This window comes from Leucoraja erinacea, chromosome 6, assembly GCF_028641065.1.
Source record: "Leucoraja erinacea ecotype New England chromosome 6, Leri_hhj_1, whole genome shotgun sequence".
NCBI lineage: Eukaryota > Metazoa > Chordata > Chondrichthyes > Rajiformes > Rajidae > Leucoraja > Leucoraja erinaceus.
Window position 1 is genome coordinate 85,365,628 of NC_073382.1, and position 18,656 is coordinate 85,384,283.

Here is an 18,656-nt window from a genome sequence, read left to right on the forward strand (position 1 = left end):
ATGTTTCAGTCTGAAGAAAGATCCCGACCCAAAACGTCATCCATCATTTTTCTCCAGAGATGCTGCTTGACAAACTGAGTTAGTTTAGAACTTTGAGTCTATCTTTGGTATAAATTTTAACTCGAGCACCTGCAGTTCCTAGTTTCTACCATGAGCTAATAATTGGCCCAGGTTTGGATATGGGTTACCAGTTTATACTTTGAAGTTTAGGGATATAGCACAGAAACAGGCCCTTCAGCCCACTGAGTCCACGCCGACCATCGATCACCCCGTTCACTAGCACTATTCTACATACCAGGAACAGTTTACAATTTTACCAAAGGCAATTACTGTAAACCTGTATATCTTTGGCGTGTGGGAGGAAACCGGAGTACCCGGACAAAACCCACGCAGTCACAGACATGCGGTACAAACACCGTACTCACAGCACCCATTGTCAGGATTGAACCCTGGTCTCGAGCGCTGTAAGGCTTCAACTCTACCGCTGCACCGCCGTGTCGCCCTCATTGTTTTAGTTAAACCTATAAATATCTAATTATCGCATGACATTTACTTGCCAATTTAAAGAAAAAACACGACATTTGAACATACAAGGATAGGAAAGGGTTAGAAGGGTACGAACCAAATATGGGCAAAGAAGACTAGCGTAGATGGGGCATCTCGGTCCATGTGGGCAAGTCAAGAGTTTTTAATTGTCATATGTACCAAAAATGGAACAATGACATTCTTCATGCAGCAGCACACCAGGTCTCTAAACACAGTACTCATAGATAACATAATTATACAAAAATAAAATAATAACCTATAATAATCTTATTTATATAGCACATTTTTAGTCAACTTGCATTGACCCCAAAGTGCTTCACATAATTACATTACATTTACACACAGGCAAAGGTGGGTGAAGTGTCTTGCCCCAAGGACACAACGACAGTATGCACTCCAAGCGGGATTCGAACCGGCTACCTTCCGGTCGCCAGCCGAACACTTAGCCCATTGTGCCATCTGTCGTCCCATTCAATAAATTAGAAATAACCCCAATATTTGTGCAAAATAAAAGCCTAAAGTCCCTAATGCAACCAAGAGAATATGTAGTATAGTCGGGCCAAAGGGTCTGTTTCCATGCTGTATGACTCTATGACTTGATCACTCTTAAGAATGATAATATTATGTGATTAAGAAAACTGGTGAAATAAAGGCTTTTCAATTACAACTTTTAAAATGTTATGACATTAGGGGGCAGAAGGGCTCTTAATTTACCCAAAGTCTGCAATAATTAGAAACATAGAAACATAGAAATTAGGTGCAGGAGTAGGCCATTCGGCCCTTCGAGCCTGCACCGCCATTCAATATGATCATGGCTGATCATCCAACTCAGTATCCCGTACTTGCCTTCTCTCCATACCCCCTGATCCCCTTAGCCACAAGGGCCACATCTAACTCCCTCTAAAATATAGCCAATGAACTGGCCTCAACTACCCTCTGTGGCAGAGAGTTCCAGAGATTCACCACTCTCTGTGTGAAAAAAGTTCTTCTCATCTCGGTTTTAAAGGATTTCCCCCTTATCCTTAAGCTGTGACCCCTTGTCCTGGACTTCCCTAACATCGGGAACAATCTTCCTGCATCTAGCCTGTCCAACCCCTTAAGAATTTTGTAAGTTTCTATAAGATCCCCTCTCAATCTCCTAAATTCTAGAGAGAATGACTGTGCAGAAAACACATTCCCAATTGGTAGTAGCTCTACCCGCTGTGCCACCGTGCCAGTTCCACCAGTTCTAGCAAATTATTTTTGCAAAAGACATTTTTTATCTTTAACTAAATTTGGTAGGAGTTTATTGAATTGTATTCATCTGAACAATTTTGGACTAGTTGATTATTGTATTTATTCAAAGATTTAATTCAATCCCTTGGTCAATTGCTTTGCAAATCCAGACCAGATTTCATTACATAATGAGGCCCACTCCAAATGCTATTACATTCAAGATTCTATCACAAAGTGCTTGAGGAACTCAGTGGTCAGGCAGCATCTGTGTAGGGAATGGACAGGTGACGTTTCGGGTCGGGATCCTTCTTCATACTGGTGGAGTTAAGGTGGGGGGGGGGTGGTGGGTGGGTGGAAGTGGAACAGAGTGGTGGGGGAGGGACAAAGCCCAGTGAGTGATGGGTGGATACAGGTGAGAGGGGTAATTGGCAGATGGGTGGAGTAAGTGACAAAGGCTGGATGTGAAAAGGAGACAGATAAGGAGAGAAATGTCAAGCTGGAGAGAGGGATGTGGGTGGAAGGGGATGGTTAGTGAAGGGAAAGAGGAGGGATGAAAGGGATTTTTTTTGTAAGATTGAAATATATAGCATGGAAATGGGATTTTCAACCCAGCAGGCCCGCGCTGACCATCGATCACCTAGGATGCCTTCTAATATTTTATTTTTTCCATCCTGGATAAAATATGCCTCTCGTAAATGTATATACTATCAGGTTTCTCCCCAACCTCCGGCATTCTAGAGAAACCATTCCAAGTCTGTCCAACCTCTCCCTGCAGTTAATACCACCTAATCTGGGCATCATTCCAGTAAACTACTCTGCACCCTCTCCAAAGCCTTCACATCCTTCCTGTAATGGGGCGACCAGAACTGCACGTAACGCACTAAATGTGGTCTCTAAAGTCTTCTAAAGCTGTAACATGAGTTTATATTTGTTTTCTGGCAGGCAGTTTGCATTGAGAATTCATGCATGGTGAGAGGAAGCCGGGAGGGACGGAATGGAGTGCTCCACACCGTACGAAAGGTCATAATGCCTTCCGAAAATTCAATGCTGCAAATACTGCGAGACGACCCTCGCTTCACGTAAATATCCAGTTGTTCGTGTAGAGAAAACCCTTCAGCCCACCCGCGGGGGAACCTTCTGGCTCAATTGCTTCATATGAGGACACAAAGTGTTGGATTAACTCAGCGGGTTAGGCAGCATCTGTGAAGAACACAGCTAGCTGTCGTATCGTGTCAGAACCCTTCAGGCTGATTAGTCTGAAACAATGAGTCTACAATTGAACTGAGAAAGATTTCTGACTTGAAATGTCACTGATCCATGTTCTCCAGAGATGCTGCCTGACCCGCTGAGTTACTCCAGTACTTTGTGTCCCCTTTTTAAAACCAGCATCTGCAGCTCCTTGTGTCTACATTTGCATCAGGTGTTGGTCTAGGGTTGCCAACTGACCTGTATTAGCCAGGACATCCCGTATATTGGGCTAAATTGGTTTGTCCCGTATCTGACTGCTACTACTCGGGTCGAGGGGACTGTCGGGTCGGAGTGCCTCATCAGGCCCAGCCTCACCCGTCCCGACGTAGTGCAGCCCATGGAGTGCAGCAGCAGCAGCGCCTCGCCCGTGGCCCCGTCGGTCGGCAGCCCGTCCAGCTGTCCGACCTTCGGACCTTCGCTTACCACCGACACCACCACCACCCCTCCTTCTCAAGGCCGATCATCGGTTCATGAGTTGGATGGGATGCCGGACTTTACGCGCGGGCCAAAACTCCTCAGCTGGCCCGCCGGCTGGGCTTTGTGTGCGGTCCAGCACCCGGGCCAACTCATCAATCACCCAGCCACGGCCGAGTCGGTCAACAAATTGCCGTCGGGAATTTGTCCCTTATTTCGACCTTTTGTCCCATACTTGGTAGTGAGAAAGTTGGCAACCCTATGTCGGACACAGATTTGTGTGGTAACGTAGACTCGGGTAAAGATGCAACGCCCTCCCACTCAGTGTAGATATTAATGTTTAATTGGAGTCACAATGGACTGCATAGAACACATAACATAGAACTTAGAACACAGAACATAGAACATAGAACTTAGAACACAGAACATAGAACACAGAACACAGAACACAGAACACAGAACATAGAACACAGAACACAGAACTGTGCAGCACAGGTTCCTTCTACCCACAATATCCAAGCCAAACATGATGACCAGGTAAACTAATCTGTGTCTGCACATGATACATATCATCCCATTCCCCGCATATCCAAGTGCCTACCTAAAAGTCTTTTTAATTCCTCTATTGCATCAGCTTCAACCACCACCCCTGGCAGAGTATTCCAGGCACTTACCACCCTCTTTTTAAAACTTGCCCCCCACACCACCTTTATACCTTGCCCCTCTCACCATAAAGCCATGCCCTCTAGTATTTAATTGTTCCATCCTGGTTAAAAGGTTCTGACTGTCTATCCTATCTATGCCACTCATCATTCTATCAAGTCTCCCCTCAACCTCTGGCGTTCCAGAAATAACAACACAATAACAGCCTCCACCTGTAGCTAATACCCTCTAATCCAGGCAGCATTCTGTTGACATTAGCTAACTCTACCAACTAGTTAATCTGTGAACCACAGTTAGTAGTTTATTGTTGGATTGTCAATAGGAAAAAGGCTTGAGTTACAGGGAGAAGGTGGATGGGGAGGGACTTTTTTATTTGAAGAGTCAAGAATCAGAAGTGTTTAATTGTTATATGCACTGAAAATGGTACCATTAAATTCTTACAGCAGCACAACAGGCCTGTAAACAAATTCCTCATCGATAACATAATAGACTTTATTGAAGTGTATAACGTTATGAAGGGCATGGATGAAGTGAGTTCTCACAATCTTAGGTTTAGGTTTATTATTGTCATGTGTACCAAAGTACAGTGAAAAGCTTTGTAGTGCTTGCTATCCAGTCAGGTCACGTAATACCATATCCATACATACAATCAAGTCAAATTCAAGTACAGTAGGTTGAGCAAAGGAGAAGATACAGAGTGCAGCATATAGTTCTCAGCATTGTAGCGCATCAGTTCCAGAGACAAAGTCCAATGTCCGCAATGGGTGTAGAGGATTTAAATTAGTCATTTAAAGGCCACAGGCTTAAGGTGAGAGGAGAAAGATTTAAGAGGAACCTCAGGGGAAAATGTTTCACTCAGACGGCAGTCCGTATCTGGAATGAGCTGCCAAAGGAAGCTATTGAGGTGGATATAATTATGAGTTTTAAAAACAATTTGGTCAGATATATGGACGATAAGGGTTCAGAGGGATATGAGCCAAATGCAGGCAGATGGGACTAGCCCAGTATGGCATCGGAAACTGAGCTGACTTAGGCCCCCAATAACGATACTCACATCAGATTGTTTCTACTTTGTGTCTCTGTTATATTTGTTGCTGTGAATTTAACCAAATGTTCTGTTTACCTTCCCTGTCAGCATTTTTCTGACTCTCATAGAATCTGTTGGGTTGACTGAGCTGCTGACCGAGGGAAGGGACTGGACACTGTTCGTGCCCACCAATGACGTATTTGAAAGCCTTACGCCAAATGAGTTGGAGGAGCTGACAAGTATGTGATCGTCTATAACTATCTCATTGAGCCATGCCAGTTTTAAAACATTCAAACAGTAGATCTAAGACTTTCCAAACAAGGTTTTTGAGAGGAATGATGTTGGTTCTTCATGGAACTAGAATAGAGGCCCTGAGCTACGGGGAGAGGTTGAGGCAGGCTTGGACTTCATTCCTTGGAGCGCAGAAGGCTGCATCTGGAGTATTATGTTTTGGCCACCCTGGAGTATTATGCTTTGGCTCAGTTTTGGCCGCCCTGCTATAGGAATTATGTAATTAAGCTGGAAAGGGTGCAGGGAAGATTTACGAGGATGTTGTCAGGACTCGCGGCCCTGAGCTATAGGGAGAGGTTGGACAGGCTCGGATTTTATTCCTTGGAGCACAGGAGGATGAGGCGTGATCTTATAGGATAAAACCACGAGGGGAATAGATATGGTGAATGCATAGTCATTTACCCAGGGTAGGAGAATCAAGAATTGGATGGTGTAGCGGGGCAAGATATACTAAGGGCCACAATTTTTCCAGTGATTGGCTGTGTCTTTTAAATGCCATTATAGTACCTGCCACAACTATCTCCTCTAGCTTGTTCCATAGACCCACTGCTCTCTGTGAGAAAGTTAGCCCTTGGGTTCCTATTAAATCTTTCCTCCCAAAACGTATTTGTTCTAGATTTATTAGATGAAGCAATGAATATTAAGGCAGATTCATGCAATTTAATGTCATACTTATATAATATCATTTTAAATATAGAATCTCCATCGACAGAGGCAATCAGAACAGAATAGGAACGAGAATTACAGATTAAAATTTCGAAAGAAACATGGGAAAAATACCTGACATACATACATAAATGTTCGATTAATGCAAAACACAATTTCATTCAATTTAAAATTCTACATAGATTATACTACTCGAAAACTAGACTGAATAAAATCTATCCAAATATCTCTCCCATCTGTGATAAATGCTTATTTGAGAATGCCACTATAGCACACTCTTTTGTCTCCTGTATAAAACTTCATAAATTCTGGAATGAAATTTTTGATATGTTTCAAAACTATTTAATAGAAGACTTAAACCTAATACAGAAATGATTATCTTTGGATCAATAGAAGATGGGAATAAGCTAAATATGTTTCAAAAATCTCTACTTATGGTTTAATAACGGCAAAAATACTCATACTTAAATTCTGGAAAAATGTGGATTTCAAATATGTCGGAAACGGCATATCTTGAAGAAATGTGACTCCTTCTAGCTGGTAAAGCACCAATTCTTATTGATTTGCTCTCCTTTTATCGACTTCTTACAAGCATATGGTGCAACACAACGATAGAAATAAAATGTTTCAGAATCAGGTGACGCGTGGCCAGGAACATTAAATAGTATATTGCTTTCAATCTCCTTTTTCCTTTTTTTTTTCTCTATTTCATCTCTTTCTCTTTCTTTTTCTACTTCTTCTTTCTTCTTTCGGGCTATCTTTCTATTTCACGTACCACTCTATGTCAATACTTTACTATTCTTTTCTTCCTTATTTCTGTTTTATCACTAAATTAAAAATAAGAAGTTGTACATGAAATGTAATATGTCAACAAGTATTAGGTACTGTGGTACCACATTATTGCACTTGCTTCTAACAAAAATAAATTTAAAAAAAAAAAAATCTTTCCTCCCTTCCTCATCTTAAAGCTATGCCCTCTGGTTCTTGAATCACCTATTCGGGGTAAAAGACAGGGTTATTTGCCCTGTCTATTCCCGTCATGATCTTATACACCTTTAATACTGATTCCCCTTCCACTGGGAACAAGACACCTCTATGAGAGCACCCCTCCACCTCCAAGGAATTGAGTCCTAGCCCGTCCAACCTCTCCCTATAGCTCAGCCCCTGGAATCCTGGCAACATCCTCATAAATGGGGCGACATGGTGGCGCAGCGGTAGAGCTGCTGCCTTACAGCGCCAGGAATCCGGGTTCGATCCTGACTATGGGTGCTTGTCTTTATGGAGTTTGTACGTTCTCCCCATGACCTGTGTGGGTTTTCATTGAGATGTTCCGTTTCCTGCCACTGTCCAAAGACGTACAGGTTTGTAGGTTATTTGGCTTAGTATAAATGCAAATTATTCCTAGGATAGAGTTAATGTGTGAGGATCGCTGGTTGGCGCGGACTTGGTGGGCCGTAGGGCCTGTTTCCGTGCTGTAACTTTAAACTTAAACTAAACTAAATCGTTTCTGCACTCTTTCCAGCTTAACACCATCTTTCCTATAACAGAGACATCTTTCCCATCTTTCTTTCCAAAATGAAAGCAAAACAGATTACGCTGTTCAGTACGATCTTTCCAGTGTTGCATTCCACACCTAGATCAGATTACTGTGACTGTGAGGGTTTTCTCCGAGTGCTCCGATTTCTTCCCACTTTCCAAAGACATACAGGTCTGTAGTTTAATTGGCTTCTGTAAATTGTCCCTAGAGTGTAGGATAAGACTTGCGTACGGGTGATCGTTGGTCAGCGCAGACTTGGTGGGCTGTTTCCACTCTGTTTCTCTAAATGTAAAACTACATTTCCTCTCGTCTGTTCCATATCCCTCTCAACCTTTGCTATCCATGTACCTGTTCAATTATGTTTTAAATTTGTTATAGCCCCCACCTCAACTACCTCCTCTGGCAGCTCGTTTCATACTCCCACCACCCTTTGCGTGAAAACGTTACCCCTCAGGTTCCTCCTAAATCTTTTCCTCTTCACAAACCAATGTCCTCTGGTCCTCGATTCGCTGAGCAAGAGACTCTGTGCGTCTATTCCTCTCATGACTTTGTACACCTCTATAAGATCACCCCTTATCCTCCTACGCTACAAGGAATAGAGTCTCATCTGATGCCCGTCCTAATTTGTCTCGGTCGTTTCTCGACTCCAGTTCTTCCCCCCCCACCCTAACCCCCCCCCCCCCCTAACCCCCCCCCCCCCCCCCCCCCCCCCCACCCCCCCCAGCTTTCATAACCATACGATCATGTCATATGAGCAGAATTAGGCCATTCATAAGTTCATAAGAACATTTATTGTCACATACACCAATTGGTGTAGTGAATTCACTGGCCAGGTCAGTCATACAATTCAAGCACAGTCTGCCATTCATTCGTGGCTGATCTATCTTTCCCTCACAAACCCATTCTCCTGCCTTCTCCCCATAATCTTTGACACCTGTACTAATCAAAAAATTGTCACTCTCCACCTTAAAAATACCCAATGATGGCCTCCACATCCATCTGCAGCAAGAATTCCACCGATTTACCACCCGCTGACTAAATAAATTCCTTCTCATCTTCTAAAGGTAAAATCTTTAATTCAGCGTAAAAGGTCCTTCAGACTTTCGGTCTGAAGAAGGGTCCCGACCTGAAATGTTACCTATCCATGTTATCCAGAGATGCTGCCTGACCCGCTGAGATACTACAGAACTTTGTGTCTGTCTTTGGTATATAGCAGCATCTGCAGTTCCTTCTTATGGCATTCTGGTAAACACTGTCCTCAAGCTGCTAACATCTGCACTGCCTGGCCATCTGCTCTGAGGAGACCCTTCACTCTGGGAGATGATTAGATTGAAGTTTGTGTTTATTTCACAGGAGACAAAAACGCTCTCCGGCATATCCTGTTGTATCACCTCCTCAAGGGAGTTTACATTGGGGACGGTATTGAATACGGAGTCACTAATGTGTTGAAGTCATACCAAGGCAGCAGGCTCATGATAAAACTGGTAAGCATCATGTATGAGCCTTCAGTGGATGCATGTTCCACCCCTGAAATGCTCCACCACAAGTGTGTGCCTTTCCCTGTTATATATCTAGGTTTATGTTTGGGTTGATTATTGTCACCTGTGCCGTGGTACAGCGAAAAGCTTTGTTTTGCATGTTATCCAGTCAGATCAGCTACACTAGTTCGGTATAGTTTAGTTTATTGTTGCCATATGCTATCCAGTCGGCCGAAAGATGATACATGATTACAATCGAGCCGTCCACAGTGTATGAATCCAGGATAAAGGGAATAACGTCCAATAAAGTCCAATTAAGGATAGTCGAAGGGTCTCCAATGAAGCAAGTGGGAGTATGTGTTCTCTTCCCTGTGATATATTTTGTCCTGGGTTTCAGTTTATTATGGTTACGTGTACTGAGGTACAGTGAACAGCTTTGTTATGCATGCTACCCAGTCAGATCAGATAATACTATACATAAATACAATCAAGTCAAATTCAAGGTAGAGCAAAGGGGAAGATACAGAGTGCAGCATATAGTTCTCAGCATTGTAGCACATCAGTTCCACAGACACAGTCCAATGTCCGCAATGGGGTAGAGGTGAATTGGACAGTACCCTAGCTTATGGAAGGACTGTTCAGAAGCCTGATAATAGAGGAGAAGAAGCTGGTCCTGAGCGCTATCAAGCTTCTGTATCCTCTGCTGGACGGGAGCCGTGAGAAGGAAGACTGACCGGGGTGGGACAGATCTTTGATTTTGTTGGCTGCTTTTCCGAGGCAGCGTGAAGTATAGATGGAGTTGATGGTCTGTAACTGTGTGTAGGAATGGAAGGTTCAGAAGTTTTGGCCTATGAATGCCCCTTTTCAGTGTAATTTAGTTTATAATTGTCATGTGTACAGAGGTACAGTGAAAAGCTTTTGTTGCATGCTAACCAGTCAGCGGAAAGGCAATACATGATTACAATTGAGTCATTCACAGTGTACAGATACATGATAAGGGAATAACATTTAGTGCAAGGTAAACCCAGTAAGGTCTGATCAAAGATAGTCCGAGTGTCAACAATGAGGTGGATAGCAGTTCAGGACCGCTCTCTAGTTGCGTTAGGATGGTTCAGTTGCCTGATCACAGCTGGCCAGTTCCTCATGCGTTGATCAAATCTCCTTTAATTCCAGGTGAACAACACCATGTTGGTGAATAATGTGAAGGCCAAGGAGTTGGATCTGTTGGCCAATAACGGTGTCATCCATGTGGTCAACTGTCTACTCTTTCCAAAAGGTGCGTTTGTTGCTTTCTGTTTGATGGCTGCTAGAAAATGGGGAGATAGTTCTGATTGGTAAACTCGGGGAGGGATATGTAGTGAAATAAATCCTTTTAACCTCTCCATCTCTCTATCTGTTACTGCACATTTCAGTGACGCTGAGCATTATCTGACATACCTTCAACTGGCAGCTAATTGGAAGGTGGCCAAGTGTAGACTCCATCTACACTTTCTTTATCTGAACTGAACTCAGAGTTCCTGCCAAGGTTACAATATGTGACTAAAAGATTCCCAGAGGAGGTTTAACCTTGGTTGCTTGTGATAGATGCCGGGGGGAGGACAAGCCACCATTGGCTCGTACTGTATGTGTGGAGGGATCTTGGGGTCTAAGTTCATAATTCCCTAAAACATACAACACAATAGATAAAGTTGTAAACAAGTCATATGTTATGCTTGCCTTTATGGAGAGGGTCAGAACTGGACCTAGGGTTGAGATTTTTGATTGGAGAAAGGCTAACTTTGATGCGATGCGAGATGATTTAAAAGGAGTGAACTGGGACATTTTGTTTTATGGGAAAGATGTAGAAGAGAAATGGAGGACATTTAAAGGGGAAATTTTAAGAGTACAGAATCTTTATGTTCCTGTTCGGTTGAAAGGAAACAGTAAAAATTGGAAAGAGCCCTGGTTTTCAAGGGAAATTGGACATCTTGTTCGGAAAAAGAGGGAGATCTACAATAATTATAGGCAGCATGAAGTAAATGAGGTGCTTGAGGAGTATAAGGAATGTAAAAATAAACTTAAGAAAGAAATTAGGAAAGCTAAAAGAAGATATGAGGTTGCTTTGGCAAGTAAGGTGAAAGTCAATCCAAAGGGTTTCTACAGCTATATTAATAGCAAAAGGATAAGGAGGGATAAAATTGGTCCATTGGAGAGACAGAGTGGACAGCTATCTGCAGAGCCAAAATAGATGGGGGAGATATTGAACAATTTTTTTTCTTCGGTATTCACCAAGGAGAAGGATATTGAATTACGTGAGGTAAGGGAAACTAGTAGAGTAGCTATGGATACTATGAGGTTCAAAGTAAAAGAAGTACTGACACTTTTGAAAAATATAAAAGTGGATAAGTCTCCAGGTCCTGACAGGATATTCCCTAGGACATTGAGGGAAGTTAGTGTAGAAATAGCCGGGGCTATGACAGAAATATTTCAAATGTCATTAGAAACGGGAATAGTCCCCGAGGATTGGCGTACTGTGTATGTTGTTCCATTGTTTAAAAAGGGTTCTAAGAGTAAACCTAGCAATTATAGACCTGTTAGTTTGACTTCAGTGGTGGGCAAATTAATGGAAAAGATACTTAGAGATAATATATATAAGCATCTAGATAAACAGGGTCTGATTAGGAACAGTCAACATGGATTTGTGCCTGGAAGGTCATGTTTGACTAATCTTCTTGAATTTTTTGAAGAGGTTACTAGGGAAATTGACGAGGGTAAAGCAGTGGATGTTGTCTGTATGGACTTTAGTAAGGCCTTTGACAAGGTTCCTCATGGAAGGTTGGTTAAGAAGGTTCAACTGTTGGGTATAAATGCAGGAATAGCAAGATGGATTCAACAGTGGCTGAATGGGAGAAGCCAGAGGGTAATGGTGGATGGCTGTTTATCGGGTTGGAGGCAGGTGACTAGTGGGGTGCCTCAGGGATCTGTGTTGGGTCCTTTGTTGTTTGTCATGTACATCAATGATCTGGATGAAGGTGTGGTAAATTGGATTAGTAAGTATGCAGATGATACCAAGATAGGGGGTGTTGTGGATAATGAAGAGGATTTCCAAAGTCTACAGAGTGATTTAGGTCATTTGGAAAAATGGGCTGAAAGATGGCAGATGGAGTTTAATGCTGATAAATGTGAGGTGCTACACCTTGGCAGGACAAATCAAAATAGGACGTACATGGTAAATGGTAGGGAATTGAAGAATACAGTTGAACAGAGGGATCTGGGTATAACCGTGCATAGTTCCTTGAAGGTGGAATCTCATATAGATAGGGTGGTAAAGAAAGCTTTTGGTATGCTAGCCTTTATAAATCAGAGCATTGAGTATAGGAGCTGGGATGTAATGTTAAAATTGTACAAGGCATTGGTGAGACCAAATCTGGAGTATGGTGTACAATTTTGGTTGCCCAATTATAGGAAGGATGTCAACAAAATAGAGAGAGTACAGAGGAGATGTACTAGAATGTTGCCTGGGTTTCAACAACTAAGTTACAGAGATAGGTTGAATAAGTTAGGTCTTTATTCTCTGGAGCGCAGAAGGTTAAGGGGGGACCTGATAGAGGTCTTTAAAATGATGAGAGGGATAGACAGAGTTGATGTGGACAAGCTTTTCCCTTTGAGAATAGGGAAGATTCAAACAAGAGGACATGACTTCAGAATTAAGGGACAGAAGTTTAGGGGTAATATGAGGGGGAACTTCTTTATGCAGAGAGTGGTGGCGGTGTGGAATGAGCTCCCAGTGGAAGTGGTGGATGCAGGTTCATTGGTATCATTTAAAAATAAATTGGATAGGCATATGGATGAGAAGGGAATGGAGGGTTATGGTATGAGTGCAGGCAGGCTTGGACTAAGGGGAAAAAAAAAATTTGTTCGGCATGGACTTGTAGGGCCGAGATGGCCTGTTTCCGTGCTGTAATTGTTATATGGTTATATGGTTATATGGTTATTGGTCAGGGGGACATTGAGTATCAGAGTCGGGAAGTCATGATGCAGCTTTATAGGACGATGGCCAGGCTGCATTTTGGATTATTACGTTTTTATTATTGCTCATCCCATTACAGGAAGGATGGGAGACTTTGGAGGGTGGGGAGGAGCTTTACCAGAATGATGCCAAGAAAGGATGCTATTAGTTATAAGGAGAGGTTGGATAGACTTGGATTGTCTTCTCTCGAACGTTGGAGGCTGAGGTGAGATCTGATGGAAGTTTATGAAATCATGAGCGGCATAGATGGGGAAGAAATGTCAATGACTCAAGGACACAGCTTTGAGGTGCGAGGGGCAAAGTTTAGAGGAGATGTACGGGGCAAGTTTTTTACTCAGAAGTTGGTGGGTGCCTGGAGCCTGTCCATAGTAATGATTCATGCCCAACAAGAGTGCTTTACCAACTTTAAAATTGTGCTGCCTGTCTCAATTATAAAGATATTAGTGATGAAAAAAAAAATTAATAATGATCTATATTAATCAATGAAAGTCATTACTTTATATTTATAATCTACATCCTCAGATCTGCCCGTTGGAAGTGACTTTTTGCAGAGAATTCTCACAAAAATCATCAAGTATATTGAGATAAAGGTAAGATTCTTAAATTTAACGAACATCGAAAGATTGAAACTCCCAAATGCATTCCACAATATTTTAATTAGTGGTACTTTTTTATGGTACGGCACATGTCGGTACAGCTTGACGCCTTTTCTAAAAAAGTTAAATGGCATTATCACAATGGCAACGCATTTATTAATAGTGCATAAAGCACGTTTTAGCCCTCAAAAAGAGGACTGTCGATTGCCAAAAAATTTAAGCTGCTAAAGGGCCTGTCCCACTTTCCCGAGTTATTCACGAATTCTCCCGAGTTTTGAAACTCACAGGATGTTCGTACGAGTCAGTAGGAGTCCATGGATATATCGTAGCGGCTCGTTATGACGGCTGTAGGTTCTCGGGGCATCAGGTCAATCGGGACGTTTTTTCGGCCTGATGAAAAATGTCCACAAGTAAAAAAATAGCTCCGAGTACCTACGGCCGGTATAACGAGCCGCTACGATATATCCACGGACTCCTACGGACTCGTTACGAACATTCTGCGAGTTTGAAAACTCGGGAAAATTCGTGAATAACTCGGGAGGATTTGTTAATAACTTGAGAAAGTGGGACAGGCCCTTTATAGATATAATGGAATGATGTGCCCTTAAATATAGGCAATATTTATTACAAGGAGTGTGTCCTTGGTTTGCAACAGAGAGTCATAGTCACACAGCACGGAAACAGGCCCTTTGGCCCAACTTGTCCATGGCGACCAAGATGCCCTATCTACACTTGTCCCACTGTCCCTGTTTGGCCCATATCCCTCTAAACCTTTCCTATCCATGTACCTGTCCAAATGTAATTTAAATGCTGTTATAGTAGCTGTCTCAACTCCCCCCTCTGGAAGCTCGTTCCATATACCTTTCAGGTTCCTGTTAAATCTTCCTCCTCTCACCTTAAACCTATGTCCTCTGGTTCTTGATATCCCTGCCGTGGGTAAAATACTCTGTACATTCACCATATCTATTCCCCTCATAATTTCATAAACCCCAAGGGATCACCCCTCAGGCTCCTGCACTCCAAGTAATAAAGTCCCAGCCTACCCAACCTCTCCCAGTAGCTCAGGCCTCTCGAGTCCCGATAACGTCCTCGTAGATCTTCTCGGCACTCTTTCCAGCTGCATTCTTCACTGTGTCAGCCTCAATGAGCGTATAGATTTATTTTACAAATTGTTGAAATGAATAAAACTAACTTCAGAGGGATGTAAGTGCTTTAAGTTTTCATTGCGCAGTTATTAATGTGTACCATAGTTATATAAAATCTCCCTTGTCGCCTTGTCTCCCATGAAATAGTTCATCCCAGGCTATACCTACACTGAGATGAAAATACCCATCTTCAGTAAGTCCTTTAATCATTATCTGTTGTTATGAATGTTTAAAACTATTTTTAATGTCATTCATGTTTTTCTTCTTTTGAAATATGTATTCTTTTTGTTGAAATTAATGGCTTAAGATATAAAGTACAAAGAGTAAAATTACAGCAAAACAATAAAACAATGTATGAGTGGATGAAGTTGTCAATTGAGAGTTCTGCTGCTAAAGTAGTTGTTTTACCGAAATCTCAAGCCTGCAATGTCTGGTGTGTTAAAGCAGGAATATTTTAAACAGCATTGATTCTGAGAAAAGCTGCCACGTTAAGGTCCTGTTGCAAACGGATTCCTGGGCCCATGCCAGCCATAGTTAGGTGGGACCTAGTCACCAAATCAAGTCACGACCTAGTCAAATGGGCGGCACGGTGGCGCAGCAGTAGAGTTGCTGCCTTACAGCACCGTAGACCCGAGTTCGATCCCAACTACGGGCGCTGTCTGTACGGAGTTTGTACGTTCTCCCCGTAACCTGCGTGGGTTTTCTCCGGGATCTTTGGTTTCCTCCCACACTGCAAAGACATACAGGCAAGTAGGTTAATTGGCTTGATGTATGTGCAAATTGTCCCTAGTGTGTAGGACAGTGCTCGTATATGGGGATAAATGGTTGGCGCAAATTTGGTGGGCCAAAGGGCCTGTTTCCGCCCTGTATCTCTAAAGTCTAAATTCCAGATACTCCCATCAGTGCAGTGCCCTGAGATGGTTGCAACACGTTCTACAAAACATTGGCTCGCCATGGAGGGAATGAATGTTGCAAAGGTTCCTGCTCCCTCTGATTCACCCCAGTTGCCTCTGTGGCCCACATCTGGGTATTTGCCACAATCCACCAGGATACCAGATCTATGATCTTCAGAGCAGTGGTGTCCTTATAAATCACTGGGCCTTTTGCCTTCTGGATTAGCCTTGCTGGGAGCACCATGTGAAGGCTCCCAGTCTTTGATTCCATGAGCAGCTTCTAATTTCTGTTTTCTTTCCTGATGTGTGCAAGGTTGGTGATGACTGTGTGTGCACAGCCAAGTGTGTAAGTACAATCTGGGCCACAGATGCCATTTTACCAGCAGTCTAAATGCTTTTTGACTTGTCTTTGTCATTGGGATGGAGTAAAGGTTTGCTAATAACATTTCACAGTGAATGGCAGCGCCCTGAGGGATGTTGTAGAACGGAGGGATCTAAGAATGCGGGTACATAGACCTCTGAAAGTGATAGAAGATAGACACAAAATGCTGGAGTAACCCAGCAGTCGGGCAGCATCTCTGGAGAACATGGATAGGTGATGTTTTGGATCGGAACACTTTTCGTCACCTATTCCTTCTCTCCAGAGATGCTGCCTGACATGCTGAGTTACTCCAGCAATTTGTGTCTATCTTCAATATATACGATATAAACAAGCATCTGCAGTTCCTTCCTCCACAGGTAGATTGTCCAGTCAAGAAGGCTTTCAGCACTTTAGTGTTCATCAGTCATGGTACTGAGTATAGAAGTTGGGACATGATGTTGCAGTTGTACAAGACGTTGGTGAGGCTGCATGTGGAGTATGGTGTTCAGTTTTGTTCACCCTGCTATAGGAAGGATGCCATTAAGCCGGTAGGAGTGCAGAGCATGTGGCCTGGATTCGAGGGACCTGAGCTCTAGGGAGAGGTTGGGCAGGCTAGGACTTTATTCCTTGGAGCGCCGGAGGCTGAGGGGTGATCTTATAGAGGTGTGTAAAATCATGGTGAACTGTAGGGTGAATGCACAGTTTTTTACCCAGTGTAGTTGAATCAAGAACCAAAGGACATAGGTTTAAGGAGAGAGCGGAAAGCTTTAAAACAAACCTAATGTACAACTTTCTACGCAAAGGGTGGTGGGTATATGGGACGTGCTGCCAGAGGAGGTCGTTGAGGCAGGTAGGTGAGAGGGGAAAGATTTAATACAAACTTGAGGGGCAATTAATTCACTCGGAGGGCAGTGGGTTTATGGAATAAGCTGCCAGAGGCACGGCACAGTGGCGCAGCAGTAGAGCTCCTGCCTTAAGTACCAGAAACTCAGGACAATCCTGACCTCGGGCGCTGTCTGGGATTCCTCCAGGTGCCCTGGTTCCATCCCACGTTCCAAAGACTTGTGGGTTTGTCATGTTAATTGGCCTCTGTGAAGTGTGTAGGATAAAACTAGTGGATGGATGGGCGGAGTGGACTCGGGGAGCCGAAGGACCTGTTCCACGCTGTATCTCTAAACTAAACTAAAAGGAGGTAGTTAAAGTGGGTGCAATAACAACATTTAATAGACCCTTGGACAGCTACATGGATAGGAAAGGGTTAGAGGGATATGGGCCAAACACATGCAAACGGGTCTGTTTTGGACAGAGCATCTGGATTGGCATGGGCAGGTTGGGCAATGAGCCTGAATCTGTGCCGTATGACTCTATAATTTGTACAATTGTCCTGAGGTTTAACAAAGGACAAAAGGATTACTTTATAAAAAGACCATCGTAATTGCCCTTGAGAGACCTATAAACTGTTGAGTAACCCGTTTATCCGCTGACCTTTTCCATCAAATTAAAATCTTATGAGTTGAAGAGTAATTTAAAGTCGATGATTAACATTACCGTGAGCCAAGTACAATGACAAATTCTACAAACTAAAGCAAAGGGGAGAAACTGAAATGATAAGGAACTGTTTTTTTAAATAAAATGAGAGACAAATGAAAGCCAAGTTCCCAGGCATAAATGTTCTGCTTTTGCTCTGGTCAATTGCATGGAAGATTATAACAGAAGATGCCTGTTAATCTCTGTAGCCAGCTTCAGTTAGGACTTTATCATTTATATTTTTTCATAAGTCACAGGAGTAAAATTAGGCCATTCGGCCCATCGAACCTACTCTGCCATCCAATCACGGCTGATCTATCTTTCCCATTCAACCCCATTCTCCTGCCTTCTCCCCATTAAGTTAAGGCAATCTTAACTTGGAACACCCATAATAGTACAGCCAAAAAAATACTCAATCAGATATGAGAAAAGGAAGCAATGCCCCTGTTAGGAAGAATTGTTTTCTTGACAAGATAATTCTAGATCTAATTCAATAACGGCACAGTAGAGCAGCTGGCAGAGCTTTTTGACTTTAGACTTGAGATACAGTGTGGAAGCAGGCCCTTGAGTCCGTGCCGACCAGCGATCACCCTGTAAGCTTATCGCTATCCTGTATACTAGGGATATATACTTTTGTTATATCATACTGAAGCCGATTAACTTGCAAACTTGTACGTCTTTGGTATGTGGGAAGAAACTGGAGCACCCGGAGAAAATCCACGCAGTCACAGGGAAAACGTACAATCTCCTTACAGACAGCACTCATAGTTAGGATCAATCCCTGGACTCTGTAGCTGTAAGGCAGCAACTCTACCGCTGCACAAATGTGCCGCCCTTTTACTTTGCAAAATCAACAGCTGGTGCCTCACAGTGTCGGAGCTCCTGACTTCCAGTGCTGTCTGTGTGCAGTTGACACGCTCCCCCTGTGACCGCGTGGGCTCTCTCCCGGCGCTCCAGTTTCCTCCCAAAGACACGCAGGTTTGTAGGTTAATTGGTTCTAACGTGCAGCGAGTGGACGTGGGATAACATAGAATTGCGTG

At 43.1% G+C, this 18,656-nt stretch overlaps 1 protein-coding gene across 5 annotated transcripts in view; it reads left to right on the forward strand.

Annotated features, from left to right (window-relative positions):
* The window catches only part of LOC129698384 (periostin-like), a 77,271-nt gene that overhangs the window by 40,672 nt on the left and 17,943 nt on the right, over positions 1–18,656 (forward strand). For all 5 annotated transcript variants that reach the window (XM_055637502.1, XM_055637500.1, XM_055637503.1 and 2 more), the window contains exons 11-16: positions 2,704–2,840; positions 5,222–5,352; positions 8,961–9,091; positions 10,259–10,361; positions 13,617–13,684; positions 14,983–15,028. In XM_055637502.1, the coding sequence (XP_055493477.1) occupies positions 2,704–2,840; positions 5,222–5,352; positions 8,961–9,091; positions 10,259–10,361; positions 13,617–13,684; positions 14,983–15,028 (616 nt within the window). The remainder of the gene's footprint in view (positions 1–2,703; positions 2,841–5,221; positions 5,353–8,960; positions 9,092–10,258; positions 10,362–13,616; positions 13,685–14,982; positions 15,029–18,656) is intronic.